This window comes from Mya arenaria, chromosome 3 (assembly GCF_026914265.1).
Source record: "Mya arenaria isolate MELC-2E11 chromosome 3, ASM2691426v1".
Lineage (NCBI taxonomy): Eukaryota > Metazoa > Mollusca > Bivalvia > Myida > Myidae > Mya > Mya arenaria.
In genome coordinates this window covers 4,624,393-4,647,547 of record NC_069124.1, presented here as the reverse complement: position 1 = coordinate 4,647,547, position 23,155 = coordinate 4,624,393, and the positions used below count along the sequence as shown (strand labels likewise).

The window sequence follows — 23,155 nt, the reverse complement described above, 5'->3', positions numbered from 1 at the left end:
TCTGATGGGCATAATAAAACACAAATGAGAAGCTAGAAATTGATATGTTTTATTTGCCTGTTGTCAATAAAACAGTAAAATAAGGAACTTTAAGAAGATGTACTGCCTCTACAAGAGACAATATATCACCATACAGAAATACAAACAGAAATGCAATCACAACACACACTTTAATGTAGGCCTTATAAACATCATTCATAATACATGTAGTAACAGGCATATCATTCATACAGCTAAGCCATGTCAAAAGCATATACATTACTTTTCTGGCATGCTGGTCTTTCATTCATTAACACATACATCATACATTATACATCATAAATATATCATACATACACCATATATACATCATACAGACATCATATATACATCATATATACATCATACATACATCATACATACAGCATACATACAGCATACATATATCATACATACATCATACATACATGTACATCATTATCATACTTCATCAAAAACTGATAAGCTTATGTGCATGCAATAAAATGCTTTCAGTCAAGAACTTTCAGAAGTATTTAACATATAACAAGAGAAAACATGTATACATATACTGTAAAATAGTTTCTTTATATGAGAACAGGTATGAGAATAAGAAAAAACATGTCACAGGTAAAATCAGTTTTACTCAATGACAGAGTTCAACCTTGCATTGTGGACATTGCTTCATATTTTTGTTTAACCTGTAATTTAGGTTGCAGACTGACATTACCGACATTTAATTAAAAACAACAACAACATTCTGTATCAAAAAATATTTTAAGGAAACCTGTTCAATTCAGCAACCGATTGTCCTGCTGATTTTTTTATATACATTTGAGACGTAATTATCAAAGACAAAAGAGAGTGCATTATCAAGAAAATATAAAAATAATTAAAAGCCTGCAACATATTGCAATTCTTACATTTTGCTTGACAATACACATGCAAAATTACACACACCACTTTATGCGAGTTTAAACAATAGAACATAAAAAGAAATGTTCTTGCATTCATTCATGCTTTGTTGTAAGGATGTCTGGGGTACAACAACCCAATGTCGTCTCTAATTGCCAAGTATAAATGCCGACATTAAGCTATCCTGAACACTCCAACACAGAAAAGAGAACAAATTACGTATCACAGTCAGACTAGCCACACAGCAAACTTCCTTCAAAAGTTCAACCAATTCTCTTTAAACAAACACTTTTTATTGTTCTTGTCTCTGAAAATATGCTTTTTTTATAATAAATTTGTTTACTTTCATTGGTTAAACTATAAAACATTTAAAATTCAACTAGGATCTGCCATAAAAAAGAATTGATTCAACCTTTTTGCATTTGCTGACAAAATGTTGTCAACTTTAAAGACTTTTAAACCATTGTATATAAATAATGAAAGCATACATGTACAAAAATAACAGTAACAAAATACTATATACAATAAAACATAAACAAAAACTTTGAAATAAAGAACTCAACAAGTTACCGGTAATGAAAGTTTGTGCATGCCTGACAAAACAAACTGATGCGATGGAACAGAAAGTTTGAGTAGTTTACAAACACATCAGTATGAAAATAAATAAATGAAAGTAAAAAAATCAGTCAGACAGATGAACAAATGGGATTGTTTCTAGATTTTGGCACACCTGAAAGGATTAGCCTGAAAATACATAAAATCCTTATGAATTGATGGAAAGTAAATGCCACTTATTATTGAGAAAAAAACACACATCACGAATACATATTTTGGTCCTTCATAAAATATGCTCCACTAACCTGCTATAGATACAACAAGATAAAGGTAGTTCTATATATGCTGATTTCTGTGATAAATCAAGCGTGCGTGCGTGCCTGCGCGCGCCCGCGCGCTCGCGTGTGCGTGTGTGTCTTTTAATGCATGTTTCGTAAATGATAAACAAAACATTTTGATTTTGAGATACATAAACATCTGCAGAACAAATGTACTAATGAATGATTGTGTCATAGACATATATGCATTGATAAAAATCAAAAACATACTGTAAGATTTCAATTCCTAAACTATAACATGGTAAGCAAATACAACATCACTTTAAATCATTTGCACACATATATTATAATTCAGCACTTTATACCTTTTCATATTAACATCATGGTAAGAACTAAAGCATTGTACGAAATTAAGTATAAGTGTGTCATATATATTCCCTTATTGAAATATACATTCCATCATCAAAGAAGCCCCTAACAGAGCCTGCTATTATGACGCTACCTGATTATGCACAGGAATATTGGGTAATATTTAGATTAAATCACAATTAGTGTTTTGGTGCAATTGTCTCGGCACAAGTCACCACATAGGAGCGAGCGAACCACTGAATAAACCTCTTAATAAAACCAATTAATGACTAATTGGCACATTTGTTGTTCTTTTTTGTCAGAAGCTTTCTAAATGATAAAACAGAATCAGTCCTGCGATCCTTATGGCCGAGACATGAGCATAAACACTAACTCAGGTAAGTTAAACAAGAAAGAATATAAACAATGAACAATGAATGCAACTAATTGGGAATGGAAACAATTTGTGATAGTGACAGAAAAAAATCAATTTTTCTTAAACGAAAATACTAAGCATTTGTAGCAGTTTTTACAGATCACATGCGGCAAATGTTTGCATAAAATATAAATCCACAACCTGAAGATTTTGAAATAAAATCCCTGCACACTGTAACTATGGGAGAAACCAATACAACATTACAATATCTTCCAAGGCCAAAATGGATGCAATGCAATAGCAATTTGAAAATAAAACCATTGCACAATGAGTAATGAATACTGTCCAGCATTTCCAAGGGATGAAACAGGTGCTCTCTATTAGTTTATGCATGTTCCAGCTATATATACCAGCTGGGACTAGGATTGTTATTGGTCCCAGGTACCAGAATGCATGTGCATCATCCCTTTTAAACTGTCATTCATTATATTTGATAAAATGAATATGATAAATATTTAAGGAAAAGAAGCTTAAATAAGGAACATAAGTTTGTGAATTTGCTAATATCATAAAATACTAATGAAAACCATAGTTTGGTGTATTGCTTAATATTTGAGAAAATAGATCTGCCAAAATATATGGAGTAAATAAGGTTGAAAAAACGTGAATAGTCACTTCATAAAATGAAATGAAAAAACCCATTATGTTTGCTCTATTGCTTGTATGAAATGAAAGTAAATGAAAATATGTTATATTGTCGGTATGTTGTATATTATATATATTATAAATCGCTATTATGCAATTGGTTGATAAAATATTCCTATCAAAAATATTATAAAGTATGCTTTGATTCACGCTATATTCAGCAGTACAAAATCACTTGCGCATATGCTATAATAATTATGACTACGAGTACAAAAATGGAATGTATAATAAGTACATGGTCCAAATAGCAACATCCCTTACAGTTCTGGCTAAAATATATTGTAAGTTTATGGCTAATAAATACTCGAACCCATGTTTATTTGAAAAGTGTCAGAACATCTGTGGTATCACTGTTGTAATGGTATATATTGCAGCATAACGTTAGCATTGTAAAAAATAGGCACTGTACCTTTAAATAAAACAATAAACTCAGGGCTCTCGCGAGGGGGCGACTTGGGCGAAGTGGTCGCCTAAAATTCCCAGACTTCGCCCATTTGTATCATCAAAGCAACATTCACTTCGCCGAAAATTTTAGCACATTGTAAATCTGTCAATCAGCGAGTATTTGGCCATTGTCATATTAGTCAAAACATCACAATAATTAAGTCATTCGTACAAATTGGTAATCTCCTAATCCGATAATTGGGCTGTGTCATTCAATTACCAAAACATCGCCAGAAGGCGGAGCTATAGAAAGTTAACCTATAAGAATGTACATTGAGAAGACCAAGATCAAATGATATAAGTTCGTTAAAATGAGATAGAAAAGGCGACATAATTATGAAAAATCGTGTCAAGCATTAATGAAGTTAAAAAGTGATTAATGTATGTATTGAACAAACAATGCAAGACATTTAAACATTGTTGCTTTTGAAGCAGACGGTCATATAGCCATCTCGGCAAGTAGGCTAAGAAAATCAATAACATGACGCATCACCAAATATTTGATTGGTTTTAGTGAAATGTCCATGATAAAAATTGATTTGTAAACACAATTGTTCTTTTTGCTTTATGTAATGTTTACTTACAGTGATTTTCTCCTGTCACAGTTACGATGTCAAAAAAAATCAGCGAGATCGCCATTTTGTCAGAACAATTTTCCAAGTTAATTTTTCAACCTCCCATTATGTATTGGTAAATTTTACATCAAGGACACGGATTTAAATGTTATTATTTTATTTTTTTTAAATGTCAGTATATTTAAAATTATTTAGCAAGAGACAAGTAAATAACAGCATAGCTGAATGTGACATTCGTACCCTATCCCGAACGTACCAAAACAACATTCGTTCCCCTACTATATTGACAGTTCATTTATAAGGTCATTTTGATTATTTCAAAACCTAAGCTTTCTTTTTTTTGGTTTGTTTCATTTTAGATGCTTTTTTGAAATAAACTATGTGACATTGACAAATACACTTTTGCTGTGTCAAAAATGATACATTATTTAATGAACATTTTATATAGTTATAGCAATCAATTTTAATGTGAATATAAACTTAGGTGAATGGTATGGCATAGTTTTTGTATCAGGTGTTACGAAAAGTATCACTTCTCCCCACTTCTCCCTAAATTGACTGAAGGGAAAAGTCACTTCTCCCAAAATTTCCAGCCTAGTGAGAGCCCTGTAAACTCTTTAATAAACACAACAAGTGTACAACATCTACAGACCAACTCTACATGTGCACCATGTGTTAACCTTTAACAAACATAATCTTTGAGTTATATCACAAAGCAAAATGTATATATATTTCACAGGTAAACCATTATTTTAAATAGTCAAGGATACTGGATTTCTAGATCCTTAAATAATTTAAATAGTTGCATTGTACAAGATAAAGTTTCCAGTTAAAAAAGGAGCTACACTCAAAAAGAAAAATAACTGAACAATTTTGATTTAGTTATAATGAAAAGTTGGATTTGAACTATTTTGATCTTTAAGGTAACATTTGAAATCATAAATAAAACACATAAAACGGGAAACCAACTGTAAACGAGAAATGAAAACGGCCTTGAAAGGTGAAAATGGATACATAAAATTGAGATACTTGTATTGGATGATAATAAAATTCTTAATCAGTATCACATTGGCATATGTACAGGTCATGTAGTGCCATTTGTGCCATACACTGACACCCAACCACTAAATTATATCACAATAATGCTGCAGTTTGAATGGCGTATAATATGTAAGACATAAGGTCCAATGGTTTCTCCCTCGTGAAGCTCCAGTGTGCAGGTTCACCGTCATGTGGCCGTCTCAGCAACCCCGTTTGTTGGCGGGTTACTCAACTGTCGCTGACGAATGTGACCGTTTCTTTCCCCATTTTTACTGGCACCATTTTCAAACTCCACCTGCCCATTTTGCTTAGTGTCCTCAAGGTCATGTTTCATGTCTAATGCCTTGTTATCGTACCCAGAATCTTTCGAGTCTTTTCGCGGGTTGTTCTGGGCAGAGTCAGGGCTTGTGGTTCTGCTATTGTCATGTCTGTTCTCTTCAGCTTCTTCCTGGGCTTTCTCCATCTGCTGGGCTTTCATAATCACATCAGGGAATACAGTCTGCTGCACAATTCGCACTATCAACCTGAAGATGGGAATCATTTCAAAATTAGGCCAGCTTAAGACTACATGTAACTGAGTGGAGTAAACACGAGTGCAAGGAGAATACAAAGAGTGAACATGAGCACAGTTTTTTAAACTGAACACAATTTCAAATTATAATTTACTTATTTTGTCAAAATATTTTAATTTAAAAAATGCAAAACAATCAGGAATTGTTGAAATTTTATGTCTTCTTAACAAAGAAATGGTACTTGAATATAGCCATTCTTAATATGCCAAAGGTCAACTTCTTCTAATGTACCTAGGTAACAATGCAGTGATGGTTCCAAGGGCCACCATAAGGAAGTGCGTGGGTTTGGAGATTGTGACCATCATGACCCAGTAGGGGGTCATTGGGTGGTCAAATGTCATGAAGAACGAGTCTATGATGATCCCAAACAACCAGAAAATCAGGAAACTCAGGATCAGGGTCAGCCACTGGGGCCACATCTGGAACAAAACACACTATCAGTAAGGTTGTAAAATGGGGATACTGTAGAAGAACTAGGCTTGTTAGAAACAAGAATGAAGGCAATAACATTCAGGACCCCTCTAAACCAACATACAGAAACATTACTATGAAAAACTTAGACCATCAGTAATACATGGTTAATTTAGCTTTACCCATCTGCTCACCTAAAATACCTGAGACCTGAAATTTGTTTGGCCCCTCCAGGAGTCATTTTTTTTTTATAATGACATATTATAGTGGTAAGGGAGTAAAACAAAGTAAACTAGCTATTCACATTAGCTACCTACAAACCAAGTTTCATCACTATCCATCAATCCTAAATCAAGTAACTGGGCGTAAAGTAACAGTGACCTTGATCTCAGCCCAAACAAATGTACTCCCAAGCTAGCACTTCACATTAGCTTCCTACACACCAAGTTTCATCACTTGCCATCAATGCTTCCTCAAGTTAGATGTACATCTGTAGTCTGCCGTGCTTAATTTTATGATTACATATTGGGAGTTTCTTATGTTGAAAACATAACAAAATACTACTGACATAATTGTTATCAATCTGTATTGAATATACAATTTTTCCGCATTTCATTTATTTGGGCAAACTGTATCAGACATAACTCTCATTAAGTGGGATTTTTCTAAAATACAAAGAACTAAGTAAATACAAAGGACTAAGTTTCCTTTATTTTCTAATAACATATGCATTTAGATCACCAACTTTGTTTTAATAAAGAATAAGAATTTCCAGCCCAGAATGCAGCACCTACCAGCCTGAATGTCTCTATGATGTAATGCACCAGGATTGTAAGAACTGTTATCACCATCATTGTTGTACCAAACTCCCAGATGCCCACACCCTCAAAGTAGCCCTGTAATGGTAACATACATACATCAGTCAGTGAAGTTGACACTCATGCAATTAAAGCAATTAGTTAAACTTTTTATATGGAAGTGAATACTGAAGTTTAACATACAAAAACAAAAAACCTTAAAACCTGAAGAATTGGATTTTGTTACTTTTTTTAAATTAATTTCAAGGGTGAGAAAAGTTTAGTGGTATAGTTGTCTGTCTCTCACCCAAGAGGTGGTTTGATCCCTAAATGGAGAACATTTTCTTGGCCTCTAAAGAAGGACATAACACTGGTTTCTGCACAGGAAACGGACTTGAGAGTGATTCGTATCAGCTTATTGCTGTCTTTCCAATGGAGCTTATATTAATAAGCATAAAATAACTAGCTTTTTCTCATTTATTTCTGAGTCTGCATGTAAACTATACACTATTGTTAGACTTCCTGTAATGTGTACTTACAAAGTAGCAGACAAAATGAATACAGACACTCTGGTAGACGGAGTCGAGGAAGATTATGAGGAAAGATAGCCTCGTGTAGGTCTGAAATAAAACACATCAAGACATAAAAAACACAGCCCTTCATCAAAAACTCACCTTCAAATTCATTCAAACAAAAAAAAACACTCTTTCTTTTAGGTTTAGTACAGAAAAAGAAGAATTAGATTTTATTTGTCAACATAATGAGACAACAATTATTGTACCTGTTTGATTAATAATTTTTTCAGCGATTGTATGTAGAAAGAGGAATGGAGTGAATTGCAAAACAAAAACAGTCCAAAGAACAGACAAATTGATGATCAAAGCTGCTAATTACATCGTATTTCTGCTAATTACATCGTATTTGTAATTTTAAACTAAATTACATATTTCAAATTCACACTACCCACCTGTCCTTCTGGTCCCACTTTATACAACTCCGGGTACAAAATTAGCGTTTCTGCATTCAAGTCTTTATCAATGATTCCGCTCACAATGGGCGGGAATGCGGTGAACAAGACGTGATGTCCCATCAAGAACAGGCTGTCAATGTGGGTGTTCCCACTGTAACCACTGTATAGGTTGTACCAGAACAACATCATCGTCGTCACCTGTAGGAATAAAAAAATATTTTTCATCTATTAGTCGTACCGAGTATTTATTAAAAAAGTGACACACGCATGAAATTGACACTTAAAAATAGGATCCATTTTTCTTTGCTTGACAATGGTCTAATTTTAAAGGGGACCTAAAATCAACTTACTCACTTGACAAGGATGGTGTATAAATACATATAAAATATAACTAGACAACCATTAAAATATAACTCCTTAGCAAATTCATCAAATAGTTTGAATAAAACTAAAAAAAATATTTTAAAGCAACACCAGGTTTCAAAAGCAAGACCAGATTTTTAAAAACAAGCAAATTTCTTTTTTAAAGAAAGACCATAATTATAAAGCAAGACAAACTTTTCAAAAAGCATGATCACATTTATAAAGCAAGCCCATGTTTATAAAACAAGGCCATGTTTATAAAGGAAGACCATGTTTATAAAGGAAGACCATATTTATAAAACAAGGCCATGTTTATAAAGGAAGACCATGTTTATAAAGCAAGACCATCTTTATAAAGGAAGACCATGTTTATTAAGGAAGACCATGTTTCTAAAGCAAGGCCAGGTTTATAAAGCAAGACCATCTTTATAAAGGAAGACCATGTTTCTAAAGCAAGGCCAGGTTTATAAAGCAAGACCATCTTTATAAAAGAAGACCATGTTTCTAAAGCAAGGCCATGTTTATAAAGCAAGACCATCTTTATAAAAGAAGACCATGTTTCTAAAGCAAGGCCATGTTTATAAAGCAAGACCATCTTTATAAAGAAAGACCATATTTATAAAGCCAGGCCATGTTTATAAAGCAAGACCATCTTTATAAAGAAAGACCATATTTATAAAACAAGGCCATGTTTATAAAGCAAGACCATCTTTATAAAGAAAGACCATATTTATAAAACAAGGCCATGTTTAAAAAGAAATACCCTGTTTATATAGTAAGAACATGTTTATAAAGCAAGACCATGTTCCAACTTATAGGTATCATCTCAAATCAGAATTTTTATTTTCTGTCATAACCAAAATCCAACTCACTAAGCTTTTGTAGAACATGAAGATGGAGAATCGTGCGAGGCGACTATAACAATAGTGACCATGGACCAGCAACATTCGCTCCAGAAAATGGAACCTGGCAATTGCGAAATCAGATGCCATTACTGCCTGCATGCCCTCCTGGCCTGAGATTCCGATTCCAACATCGGCCATCTGGATCATGGCAACATCGTTTGCACCGTCCCCTATAGCTAATGTGAGCACCTTAAGCTCGTCTCTGGCCAACTTAACAACCAAACCCTGAAAAACAGAGGTCATAGATTGTCATTATGATATTTCACATAAAAGTCAACACTTAAATAAGTAACAAATGCGATAATGACTGACTGTGAGCTTAAACCTAAGGTGTAACATTCAGTTTAAACAATGGACATAAGAACTTTTTAGGAGTCAAATAGAAATTCACAAACAAGAGGTACCAGAGCTTTATCTCAAACAAAAACTAAACTATAAAACAAGGTGTCTTCCAAGTGAACAAGTCTTATTAATGCATGTTTAACAAATTAAATTCACCCACCTTTTGGATTGGACTAGATCTACAGCATATAACAGAGTTGCACTTCCCGGCCAGGAGGAGGAACATTTTCTCCAGGTCTGCATCCAGGGCGTGGAACAGAGTTTTCCCATCAATCACGAGACCGTACAAGTGCTTCTTGGCAGGTGGGCTTGACTCTGTCTGTGGGGTTTTCTCATCCCTATGAATCTGTTTAATGTGGTGTTCCAGGAGATCCTTTGTTTCTTCCTACAAATGCAACAAAACAGGTTTGGATTTACTTACTGATAAAAAACATGGTCATAATTATACACTGTAAATTATTTCCTACAGAAACTTCAATAAGATGATTCTAAAAAGGTCACCAATTAAGTACCCTCGAACTAAATATTATTAACTATGGTTTAAGCCTGGACTCAACTTCTAGGCATGTGATCAATATGTAAGAACCATCGTCAGATTAAGGAAACTGCATGAACATTTACTATGTAAGACCAATCTGATTTAACAACTCTGTTTTCACCAACCTTGGTTTCAGCATTCACAATGATGAGTTGCTGGTCCGAGTTGAAGAGTTGCGAGGAGTAGGCTATCTGTATGGCCGTCTCCTGCTTGTCTCCCGTTAACACCCACACCTTGATTCCTGCATCCCGCATTGCCGCGATTGTCTCTGGCACACCCTCCTGTAGCTTGTCTTCAATACCTGCAACAATATTCAGTGTTTGATTTTCATCCACAAAATATAATCTCAGAAATATCAGATCCATGCAATAATGAATGGAGCTGATTGAGTATGTTTTAAGATACATTGAATAGCCCCCTCATAGCAGAGAAATGTTTTTCAGCCTTAATTGACATATTTTCCTGAGAAGATGTTCATCCTCAAACCCAACCTAGCAAAAGGATAATCCAATACCCTCCCACTCACCAGTGACCCACAGGAGTTAAAGTAAGATTCCATCTTATTGTAGAGAGAGGTTAGCAGTGTCTGCTCAAAATCAACCCCACCACCTCCATCAACATTCACCCTATCTAAGACTTCTTCCCCACAATAGCTGACCTGTGGTATAACAGAGTTGCAGGCCCGACACCATCATGCAGACAGAGGTCCATAGTTTCAATTCTCAATTCCACTACCCCAGGTTACCTAATTTCAGACCCGTACCCTCACCCAACTGACCTGTGGCTCCAAGAAGTTCGAGGTCCTCCTCAATCCTGCAGGCAGAGGCCAGCAGTTTCTCCTCTCTATCCTCTAGTGATGACTCTGCGGTCAGGTGATCGGCGGCCCATCGCTCATAATCTGCACGTGTGATTGTCTGAATGTAAAATAAGAAAGACTTTGACCCCACGGGCATAATTTGAACAAATGTTCACATGCAATTGTGTACAGATGGTGGCACGAATAACAGAAACTGTGCCTTTGGCCAGTAGAGCTAAAATCTACAAGCTGTAATTGTCACCTCTTTAACAAAACAAGGGAGAGTGTAACAAAAAAAACTAACTGCACAACAAGTTGTGTATCTTTGACAACAAATTTTGACTTGGCTCTAATAGCAATTTTATAATTTCAAGGGCCATAATCCAGTCATGCATGGATGGATCAGCCTGTTTTTTCGAAAGAAACCAAGCTCTTATGTGTAAGTTTGATTAAGATTTAAAACTGAGCACTGTTACACATTCACAAGCAATTGTTGACAGACGCAGCAATGGCATACACCACGCCATCGCATAAGCTCATCTGGCCTTTGGTCAGTCAAGCTAAAAACGAAATACATAAATTATGATAACACACCCACCCACAACCTTTTAAGCCAAGATGACTGTCCTAAAAATTTGCATGCAGCAATATACTAAGCCATGATATGAATATCAAATTTAAAAATAATTGTGCACCCTTCTCTTACATACCTTTTTGGCCATACACAGTGTTCGGAGGCCCTGCATGGCGTACTCCATGATATGCTTTTCCGTGTTTTGCAGCATTATCTTGAACTCCTCATTTTCTGAAGAAGGAAAAATCAGAAAATCTTATACACATCTTAGGTTCAGGATTGCTACAAAATGAATTTGTCTGCATCTGACTGACATGTTGAAAATATACAAGGGTCATTCAAAAAACATGTAAAAAGAGTCTTTTATAAATTCAGAACAGCGCCTTTAAGAGGCTGGGATTTTACAAAAAAACAACATCTTCCTAATCTTAGAAGACTAGAAAAACGAGAAGACATAATAAAATAAGTACTTTGGTTTGACCAGAACTAGAATAGAGGTATATTTCACAGATTGAAGTAGGTACATTATTCAATAACTGGAACTGTAATAGGGGTATGGTTCACAGATTGCCTTGATGCATGAACATTATTCTATAATCAGATCTATAATAGGGGTATGGTTCACAGGTTGCCTTGAAGCAGGTACATTATTCTATAATCAGATCTATAATAGGGGTATGATTCACAGATTGCCTTGAAGCAGGAACAGTATTCTATAATCAGATCTATAATAGGGGTATGGTTCACAGATTGCCTTGAAGCAGGAACAGTATTCTATAATCAGATCTATAATAGGGGTATGGTTCACAGATTGCCTTGATGCATGAACATTATTCTATGACCTGAACTATAAAAGGGGTATGGTTCACAGGTTGCCTAGAAGCAGGAACAGTATTCTATAATCAGATCTATAATAGGGGTATGGTTCACAGATTGCCTTGAAGCAGGAACAGTATTCTATAACCTGAACTATAATAGGGGTATGGTTCACAGTTTGCCTTGATGCATGAACAGTATTCTATAACCTGAACTATAATAGGGGTATGGTTCACAGATTGCCTTGAAGCAGGAACAGTATTCTATAATCAGATCTATAATAGGGGTATGGTTCACAGATTGCCTTGAAGCAGGAACAGTATTCTATAACCTGAACTATAATAGGGGTATGGTTCACAGTTTGCCTTGATGCATGAACAGTATTCTATGACCAGAACTATAATAGGGGTATGATTCACAGGTTGCCTTGAAGCAGGAACAGTATTCTATAATCAGATCTATAATAGGGGTATGGTTCACAGATTGCCTTGAAGCAGGAACATTATTCTATAACCTGAACTATAATAGGGGTATGGTTCACAGATTGCCTTGAAGCAGGTATATTATTCTATAACCTGAACTATAATAGGGGTATGGTTCACAGATTGCCTTGATGCAGGTATATTATTCTATAACCTGAACTATCATAGGGGTATGGTTCACAGATTGCCTTGATGCATGAACAGTATTCTATAACCTGAACTATAATAGGGTATGGTTCACAGATTGCCTTGATGCAGGTATATTATTCTATAACCTGAACTATGATAGGGGTATGGTTCACAGATTGCCTTGATGCAGGTATATTATTCTATAACCAGAACTATGATAGGGGTATGGTTCACAGATTGCCTTGATGCACGTACATTATTATATAACCTGAACTATCATAGGGGTATGGTTCACAGATTGCCTTGATGCACGTACATTATTCTATAACCTGAACTATCATAGGGGTATGGTTCACAGATTGCCTTGATGCACGTACATTATTCTATAACCTGAACTATTATAGGGGTATGGTTCACAGATTGCCTTGACGCAGGTACATTATTCTATAACCTGAACTATCATAGGGGTATGGTTCACAAATTGCCTTGAAGCAGGTACATTATTTTATAACCTGAACTATCATAGGGGTATTCACAGATTGCCTTGAAGCAGGTACATTATTCTATAACCTGAACTATAATAGGGGTATGGTTCACAGATTGCCTTGATGCATGAACAATATTCTATAACCTGAACTATAATAGAGGTATGGTTCACAGATTGCCTTGAAGCAGGTACATTATTCTATAACCTGAACTATCATCTAGGGGTATTCACAGATTGCCTTGATGCAGGAACATTATTCTATGACCAGAACTATAATAGGGGTATGGTTCACAGATTGCCTTGATGCAGGTACATTATTCTATAACCTGAACTATAATAGGGGTATGGTTCACAGATTGCATTGAAGCAGGTACATTATTCTATAACCTGAACTATCATAGGGGTATGATTCACAGATTGCCTTGAAGCAGGTACATTATTCTATAACCTGAACTATCATAGAGGTATGGTTAACAGATTGCCTTGATGCAGGTATATTATTCTATAACCTGAACTATCATAGAGGTATGGGTTACAGATTGCCTTGATGCAGGTACATTATTCTATAACCTGAACTATCATAGAGGTATGGTTCACAGGTTGCCTTGATGCATGAACAGTATTCTATAACCTGAACTATAATAGGGGTATGGTTCACAGATTGCCTTGATGCAGGTACAGTATTCTATAACCTGAACTATAATAGGGGTATGGTTCACAGATTGCCTTGATGCATGAACAGTATTGTATAACCTGAACTATAATAGGAGTATGGTTCACAGATTGCCTTGATGCAGGTACATTATTCTATGACCAGATCTATAATAGGGGTGTGGTTCACAGATTGCCTTGAAGCAGGTACATTATTCTATAACCTGAACTATCATAGTGGTATGGTTCACAGATTGCCTTGATGCAGGAACATTATTCTATGACCAGAACTATGATAGGGGTATGGTTCACAGATTGCCTTGATGCAGGTACATTATTCTATAACCTGAACTATAATAGGGGTATGGTTCACAGATTGCCTTGAAGCAGGTACATTATTCTATAACCTGAACTGTAATAGGGGTATGGTTCACAGATTGCCTTGATGCAGGTTCATTATTCTATAACTTAACTATCATAGGGGTATGGTTCACAGATTGCCTTGATGCAGGAACATTATTCTATGACCAGAACTATCATAGGGGTATTTACAGATTGCCTTGATGCAGGTTCATTATTCTACGACCAGATCTATAATAGGGGTATGGTTAACAGATTGCCTTGAAGCAGGTACATTATTCTATAACCTGAACTATCATAGAGGTATGGTTCACAGATTGCCTTGAAGCAGGTATATTATTCTATAACCTGAACTATCATAGGGGTATTCACAGATTGCCTTGATGCAGGTTCATTATTCTATAACCAGAACTATGATAGGGGTGTGGTTAACAGATTGCCTTGATGCACGTACATTATTCTATAACCAGAACTATGATAGGGGTATGGTTCACAGATTGCCTTGATGCAGGTATATTATTCTATAACCTGAACTATTATAGGGGTATGGTTCACAGATTGCCTTGATGCACGTACATTATTCTATAACCTGAACTATCATAGGGGTATGGTTCACAGATTGCCTTGATGCAGGTACATTATTCTATAACCTGAACTATCATAGGGGTATGGTTCACAGATTGCCTTGATGCACGTACATTATTCTATAACCTGAACTATCATAGGGGTATGGTTCACAGATTGCCTTGATGCACTTACATTATTCTATAACCTGAACTATCATAGGGGTATGGTTCACAGATTGCCTTGATGCAGGTACATTATTCTATAACCTGAACTATCATAGGGGTATGGTTCACAGATTGCCTTGATGCAGGAACATTATTCTATAACCTGAACTATCATAGGGGTATGGTTCACAGATTGCCTTGATGCAGGTAAATTATTCTATAACCTGAACTATCATAGGGGTATGGTTCACAGATTGCCTTGATGCAGGTATATTATTCTATAACCTGAACTATCATAGGGGTATGGTTCACAGATTGCCTTGAAGCAGGTACAGTATTCTATAACCTGAACTATCATAGGGGTATGGTTCACAGATTGCCTTGATGCAGGTACATTATTCTATAACCTGAACTATCATAGGGGTATGGTTCACAGATTGCCTTGAAGCAGGTACATTATTCTATAACCTGAACTATCATAGGGGTATGGTTCACAGATTGCCTTGATGCAGGTACATTATTCTATAACCTGAACTATCATAGGGGTATGGTTCACAGATTGCCTTGATGCAGGTATATTATTCTATAACCAGAACTATGATAGGGGTATGGTTCACAGATTGCCTTGATGCAGGTATATTATTCTATAACCAGAACTATGATAGGGGTATGGTTCACAGATTGCCTTGATGCAGTTACATTATTCTATAACCTGAACTATCATAGGGGTATGGTTCACAGATTGCCTTGATGCAGGTATATTATTCTATAACCAGAAATATAATAGGGGTATGGTTTACAGGTTGCCTTGAAGCAGGTATATTATTCTATAACCAGAACTATAATAGGGGTATGGTTCACAGATTGCCTTGATGCAGTTACATTATTCTATAACCTGAACTATTATAGGGATTTGGTTCACAGATTGCCTTGAAGCAGGAACACTATTCTAGAAATTTCAAAATGCACTGTAAAGTTGAGACATGAATGTGCACATTTCAGAAGAAAAGAAACTCCATAAAGGTTTATATTACAAACAAAGCCATTCTTTAAGCATAGTGTGACCATAGCCTGACCCTAGGAAAGTCAATATAACACAGCATGAAGAGTTCATTGTGTGATCTGAGAAATTCTCTGTGTATTTCCAGTTTACTAAAATGATCTTGGTTTATATGGGAGCAAAAACGCACAACCATCCTTAAAAACTTTTGCTCTCAGCCCAGACCGTTTTCAGTGGACTGGGCAATCATGGACCATTTTTCATTACTTAGCCGCCAGTGAATACATAAAATTAAACCAGATAACAGCATGCTACAAATGTCAAACGTTTATGAGTGAGGGAATTTTTGTTTTAAATTGCCAGTGCTTCAAACAGGCAAGTTTTTAAGGATGGCTTCATATGAATTATTTTTCAAACATATTAACTCATCCTGTTAATCAGTTATCATAGAACTCCAAAACAAAATCAGCGGGAAATGTTAAAATAGATTAGCTTGTAGTTAGATTTGCCCTTGTAGATGCATAGCACAAACATCCAATACTATACCTACCAGTACCCTTCCTTTTCTTCCTTCCTATATTCAACATGTATAGGTTAAAAAACACTCAAGCAATTTATGTTTTATCATGTTCTTCACAAAACTAAGATCAAAGAAGAATTATCAAGCCACTTGAATTTACAGCATACAGTAAAACTGCGGTCATTCGAACAGGCGGTTGTTCGAGAACTGGCGGTCCCTCAAGGTCGGAGCTTGGTCTGGAACATTTTCCCTTCTATTTTCAAATAAAATGTACCAACGCTGCATCGATAACGAAATAAGTCAAGGAGTCGAGCACAATAGCCAGTCCCAAATACAGAGATCATGCACAAAACTTTATGGTTCCCTCGTGGTCATAATTGAACACTTTTTCCCCAAACGCGTGTTAAAAAAAATAATAAACAAACAATTGCTAGGTCTTAAAATTCAAATGTCCAAGCACTGTAAGGGATTACCAATGTCAAGCACCATACAGGATTACCAATGTCGTATCTTTTATTAGCAAGGGGTATAACTCGTAAAATATAACAAATATTTCCTGCAGAGTGATGAACATAAATATGTGTACTATCATTGTTTAAGTACAGGACCACGCTGCATTGTCTCTGGTATTTTAACTCTAAACATAAAATTATTTTTCTCTAAACTGTACCAAAATTACCATGGTCCCACTTCTTAATTTGAAATTTACTTAAACATTCTTATCTTTTACACAATATTAATGTAAACGTACCTTTGTATTTCTTGGAGAGCACACTGAGAACCGCTGAGTCGGCTCCCTTGGTGTAGATGATGATCTCCTTGGTGAGAGGGTGTCTAACAATTATGGACATGCGTTTTCGGGTGGAGTCGAACGTGAGAACGTGTAACACCTCAAACTCTACCTCACCCTCAGCTAGAAGGAAGAAAAACCAGCTAATGAAGTAAACTAAATAAAAAACCATGATAAAATACTACAAAAAGAATGTGTATTTAGCAAAACATAAATTAATTGAATTTAATTAAATCAGGGAAAGAAATCTTTCACAGGAAGAAGGATCCATCATTTGATTAACTGATAAGATTCTTTCCTAGTATTCATACATCCTGAATGTTATCGTGTTTTTCATATGCCTTAAAAGTATAAAATATCAAATATAACAATTTCTAGTTTAACATTATTACTTTCCAACAAGAATATTTTTTGGTTATAATTTTCAGACCAAAGTACTCAGAATTTTGCTTCCCTTAAAATGACAATTTCCAAAACATATTAAGCCCATGATAACCAAGCATTTTACAGTAATTTATGATGACATTTCCACAGAGACCTCACCAACTGGACAAACAAAACAAGGGAATTGATATTTATGACATTTGCTTTCACTGGAAAAGACTTCTTACAATCACTTTGTATTTCACAAGAATGATTAATCAAAAGCACCCTTTCTTTTGAGGTGTTCAACTTTTTTTGAAAACATATTTTTTCTTTGAGAGGTCTACAAATCTAGGAAGTTACAGTATAGGTAAAAAAGATTGCACTCAGTACCCAATCACAAAATGTAAGTGTAAAATGTTTTTTTCCCACCCATATTTTGAGTTTTTTCTGAAATATTCTATTACCTGGCAGCCAGACTGTGACAGACTTGACTGTACGGCCTTTTAGACAGCAGTTGTATGTGCTTGCAGCCCTCACAAGAGCCAGTTCATCGGGGCTTTCTGCCTCATAGCGTGTCCTTGACATGTCCGAACGTATAGATGAGCCTGCCACACTGCCCCCGGTTACACTCCCTGTTGGTGTTGAGATCTTTGGCATATATTCAAGTCTTTGTGTGTATCGGGGAAACTTTTCCCTGTCTAAACTCTGGCTCTGTATTGGTGGCAGTGTGGTTTTCACCCTTTGTGTGTCTGGGTGTATGGGAGCCAGTCTATTAGGTGCAGGGGTTTCAGGAAGTTTGGTGTATCGCTCACGGAGTATAGGGTTCTCATGATTCTGGCTGTTGCTGTTGTTCACAGAGGCTGGGATGCTGATCACGCTCTCAACGTTGCCCTCAGAGTCCATCTGAAAACAGCAGGAGTACATTTAGTTCTATCATGTATCATAAAGTTTGTTCATCAAATTCAACGAAGAGATTTTACAAGTTATTTTGACCTCACCAACAACTCCAGAATTTCAATATGCAATCCATTAATATCAATTTCCTCCCATGAAAGACATCTACAAATAGGCAATCATTTATGACTAGACATTTTGACAAGATGATAATGTTGATATTCAGTGTAATATTAGATACAATTTGTCCTCATTTGCATCAAAGAGACACAAAAATTGGATATAAGCCTAAATCATTGACACTTACTTTGAACTTGATATTTATAAGTCACGATATGTTCGTACTTATTAAGTGATCATGCATTAAGGGAACACATATAAATCCTAAGTTATAAGTATAGGTTTGAATCATGAGCTAGTTTTACTTTTACAGTTTTCTTTACAATATTATATTTTACCTTTTTATTTAAGTAACCTTGTAAACAAAATAAAAGATTGAATACTTACAATGTCCTCATGCGGGTGTAGGGACACCACGACAGTGTTGCAGATGGCCATGAGCAGGAAGAACTCCTGGACCTGGTTCTTGTGGTTGAGGGTCGTCACGTTCACATCAATAGAGCCAAGTGAGCGCAGACACATGTTAGATAACTCACGCTGAATCTCAGTCTCCATCTTGAGATTGTCCATTACCTGAGAGAAAAAAGTGACGAGGTTAGGTCCCTTCGTTAATGGTTTTTATGGTGTTCATTAGCTCATTTTTGGACTGGGTTTGGGGGAGGAGGGCAAATGAAGGAAGGTCTAGTAATGTCATGGTTCAGTGGGATCTTCACGACAATAGTGGGATTTCATACTCATCTTGCCTTTCTTATATAAATACTTTCTGCCAATTTCTCAAATTTTAACATTGTACATGTAAAGAAAGGGCATTTAATACATGCAACACTGATGGAAAGAAGTATTGTGAAACACTTTACGGAAGACTATGCATATACTTAGTAAACAGCATTATTGCAAGAGCCAATGCCATGCTAATCAATGTTTTACAACACTTTCAATGGAAACACTTCAGTGTAACACAAATATGCAAATACCATATGGGCACGTATTTTATCAAAACTTTAAAAATTCATAGTAATTCAAAGGTTTTCAAATCAATTGCTATATTCCAGAAATGCAAAGAAAAAGAAATAATGGTTAAAGCTACAAGGTGAAAACTATGTTATTAAAGTTATTTTTCTGATCTCTCTTGTTCATGCCTTAAAGTGCTTCACGCTCAAAGAGAAAAGCTGAAATCAAAATACTAAATAATAAATCAAAACTGATATATTATATATTCAGTGAATTCCGATCCAAACACTATTATACATATAATGCTGCTCTTCAATGCAATATGTTGTCACAAACATTTAGTTCTTCTAATTTACACAGTTCTTTTAATGAGTTTATATTTTAACCATTAATGCACCCATGTTTTAGCCATTAATGCACCAATGTTTTAGCCATATGCACCCATGGTTTAGTGAATAATGCACCAATGTTTTAACCATAAATGCACCAATGTTTAAGGAACTTATGCACCCATGTTTTCACCATTAATTTACCTCCTATGTTTTAAGCATTATTGAACCAATGTTTTAGCCATTAATGCAATTATGTTTTAGCCATTGTTACAACCATGTTTTAGCCACTAGTCCAACAATGTTTTAACCATAAATGCACCCATGTTTTAGCAATTATTGCAACCATGTATTGGCCATTATTTTACCCAAGTTTAAGCCATTATTGCACACATGTTTTATCCACTAATAATCCATGTTTAAACCATTTTTGCACCCATGTCTTAGCCATTAATGACCCATATTTTAACCAGTTATGTAGCCATGTTTTAGCCATTATTGTGCCCATGTTTAAGCCACTATTGCACCCACAGTTCAACCATTAATTTTGCTAAGTTTTAGCCATTAATGTTGATTGCATAATTTGTGCAAGACCCAAGGTGAGTTAAACAGTGCAGGGCATTGCAAGACTAAGAATTGTAACTAAAATGTTAAGAAAATGTTGCTACTAAGTATTGAAGCTTCATTTTAACACCAAATGTGTTGCTTTAGTGACTATGTTTTTTTCCTTACAACTCTTTGGAACAGAGGTCTCAGATACAATTCCAACACTACCAAAGATTTAAAGAATCCTAACTGTGTAGCAATCCTTAATTGTATCAATAGCTGCACCTGTGGTCCTTAAGGTATAGTGTTACAGAGTTAGCATCAGGCTTCAATTTCAAAACCTACCTATCAGGCAGAAAAAATACAAAGAGAGAAATTAAGAAACTTATCTTCAGAAAGTGCTTAGAAAATGTACCTAGCAACGTGAAACATAAAGTCAAAACTTGCAAGTGCATAATCTTGTGTTATCTTTTAAATTATATAAGTTACATTAATACAGTGTTTCTATATTTCCATATTTGATTACAGTTGTTTTTTTCGCCCAAGAACCCTTTCAGCCAGATGACAATCAACAGAGATTCCGTTTGGAATGGCCTAACTATATCAACACTAGAAGTTTTCCCTATTGAAGAAGATAATGTTAGTATTTAATAACATTGGAACAGTTCATATTGTGTGTTAGTGTGAAAAGTCATATTTGTAAGTAAATGATTATGAGGAAATGTGATATTTATGACTATATTCTTCACCATAGTTACTGTAATGTGATCTCTGACAAAACATTATCCATCCAGTTAAATCAAGGTGATTGCCATTTTTTTTTAAACTTTGCAGTGCAATAACAAAGAAAGAGATAAATAAAAAAAAATATGAATACAATTGTGTGCAAGATCTATCATGGACAATTTTAAAGCTGATTCCTACACAATGCTGTCAATAGAAGCAACACCAATAACAGTGAGAGTCATGCAAATGTGTTATTCATTAGAAGTAATCCCCCTTTTAAAATTCATGCTTCTGTAATCCTGAAACAGTCCAAATTGTTAGTATGTAAGGAAATGTTTTGTCTACAAGAGTAACCATGAGAGAAACAATACCGCAGATTGAAGATTTCCAGGTTTTCGTTTAAGCACATCCTAAAACGGAAGCAATTAAATCGTTACACCAAACCAGTGAAATAAAAAAGCGACATTTATTCCATACATGTATAAGTTCCAGCGTGCTCTCCGACATGTGACAACATGATGTTACGTTAGCTCACAAATTCACAATAGAAAATACAATTAACACCCAATGTGAAGAAATTAACACCCAATGTGAAGAAATTAACACCCAATGTGAAGAAAAAGGACGAGTACTTACTGCGCTGTTTCTGCTGATGTTGGCCAGAGAATACCGACTACCCGTGTCACTCTGAAGGTCCTCATCAAACTCTGTAACCAACAGAATATTTGAGTTACTATCAATGGCACAATCCCATCTGTTCTAAGTAACCTCATGTAAATGACTGTTATCCTATGTTATAATGGTATAAGTTTTCTGCCCTAATGTTCGTAAACACTTCATTCATGACAGTGATTCCCAACCACTGTATGGTATGGTGCTGAATACAAGTATTCTGGATGCACTTGGGTTGTATCAATGCCTTTTAACCAGTAATGGAGAAGACACCCTAGCCCTTTTAGCTGGGGGGGGAAAAAATCTCAGGGTACAGTGAAACTGCGGTCGTTCGAACAAGCGGTCGTTCGAAAACTGGCGGTCCCTCGAGGTCGGAGCTTGGTCCCGAACATTTTTCCTTCTATTTTCATATAAAATATACCTACGCTGCATTGAAACCTAATTATGTCGAGGAGTCGAGCAATATATTCGGTCCCAAGTACACAAATCATGCGCAAAACCTTATGGCTCCCTTGAGGTAATAATTTCACACTTTTCCCGAACGCTTGTTCCAAAATAAACAAACAATTGCTAGGTGTTAAATTTTTGCAGGTTGTAAAAATTGCAATGACAGTTGAAAGTCAATTTGATAAGATGTGAAAAACCGTTTATCACTGATTACGCATGACCAATAGTTGTTGATAAGGGCAATTGAGAAGATAATTATGAGAAGTTAATGACGAGAAGTTAATTCGAGAAATAAAAATATAAATAAACACTTCCGTATCGATCCAACATCGGAATCTCTGAAAAGAATTCCTTCTTGTCACTTTGCTTGCAATATGGCAATTTTTGTAAAAATAAACATTTCTATTTATTTATTTCTTTTAAATTTTGTATACGACAGCCTTTGAACATTATGAGTGATTTCCACAACGCAACACATAATCGGTGTCTTTGTAAGCAGACGGTTTGACGACTTAAAATACACTGAAAGATATTTCTTAACTGGAAAATTGAAATTCGGGTCGATCGAAACATCGGTTCCCTCAAGATTTTATCTAAGTCCCCGGCGTCCTCGAGTGGTCGCAGTTTTACTGTACT

General features: G+C 35.5%; 1 protein-coding gene across 3 annotated transcripts in view; it reads right to left on the bottom strand.

Annotated features, from left to right (window-relative positions):
- Window positions 1-33: 33 nt before the first annotated feature.
- LOC128227123 (phospholipid-transporting ATPase VB-like) overlaps window positions 34-23,155 on the bottom strand; it is a 38,241-nt gene continuing 15,119 nt past the window's right edge. Inside the window, exons 8-23 of one of the 3 annotated variants that reach the window (XM_052937347.1) lie at window positions 22,037-22,107; window positions 21,772-21,810; window positions 19,236-19,421; window positions 18,299-18,737; window positions 17,430-17,591; window positions 16,709-16,732; window positions 11,639-11,733; window positions 10,911-11,046; window positions 10,258-10,433; window positions 9,755-9,979; window positions 9,220-9,477; window positions 7,982-8,182; window positions 7,554-7,634; window positions 7,012-7,113; window positions 6,038-6,225; window positions 34-5,758 (exon numbers count right to left, since the gene is read on the bottom strand). In XM_052937347.1, coding sequence (XP_052793307.1) covers window positions 5,422-5,758; window positions 6,038-6,225; window positions 7,012-7,113; window positions 7,554-7,634; window positions 7,982-8,182; window positions 9,220-9,477; window positions 9,755-9,979; window positions 10,258-10,433; window positions 10,911-11,046; window positions 11,639-11,733; window positions 16,709-16,732; window positions 17,430-17,591; window positions 18,299-18,737; window positions 19,236-19,421; window positions 21,772-21,810; window positions 22,037-22,107 — 2,720 coding nt within the window. In that variant the 3' untranslated portion in view covers window positions 34-5,421. The remainder of the gene's footprint in view (window positions 5,759-6,037; window positions 6,226-7,011; window positions 7,114-7,553; window positions 7,635-7,981; window positions 8,183-9,219; window positions 9,478-9,754; window positions 9,980-10,257; window positions 10,434-10,910; window positions 11,047-11,638; window positions 11,734-16,708; window positions 16,733-17,429; window positions 17,592-18,298; window positions 18,738-19,235; window positions 19,422-21,771; window positions 21,811-22,036; window positions 22,108-23,155) is intronic. The other 2 variants (XM_052937348.1, XM_052937349.1) reach the window with 2 other exon arrangements.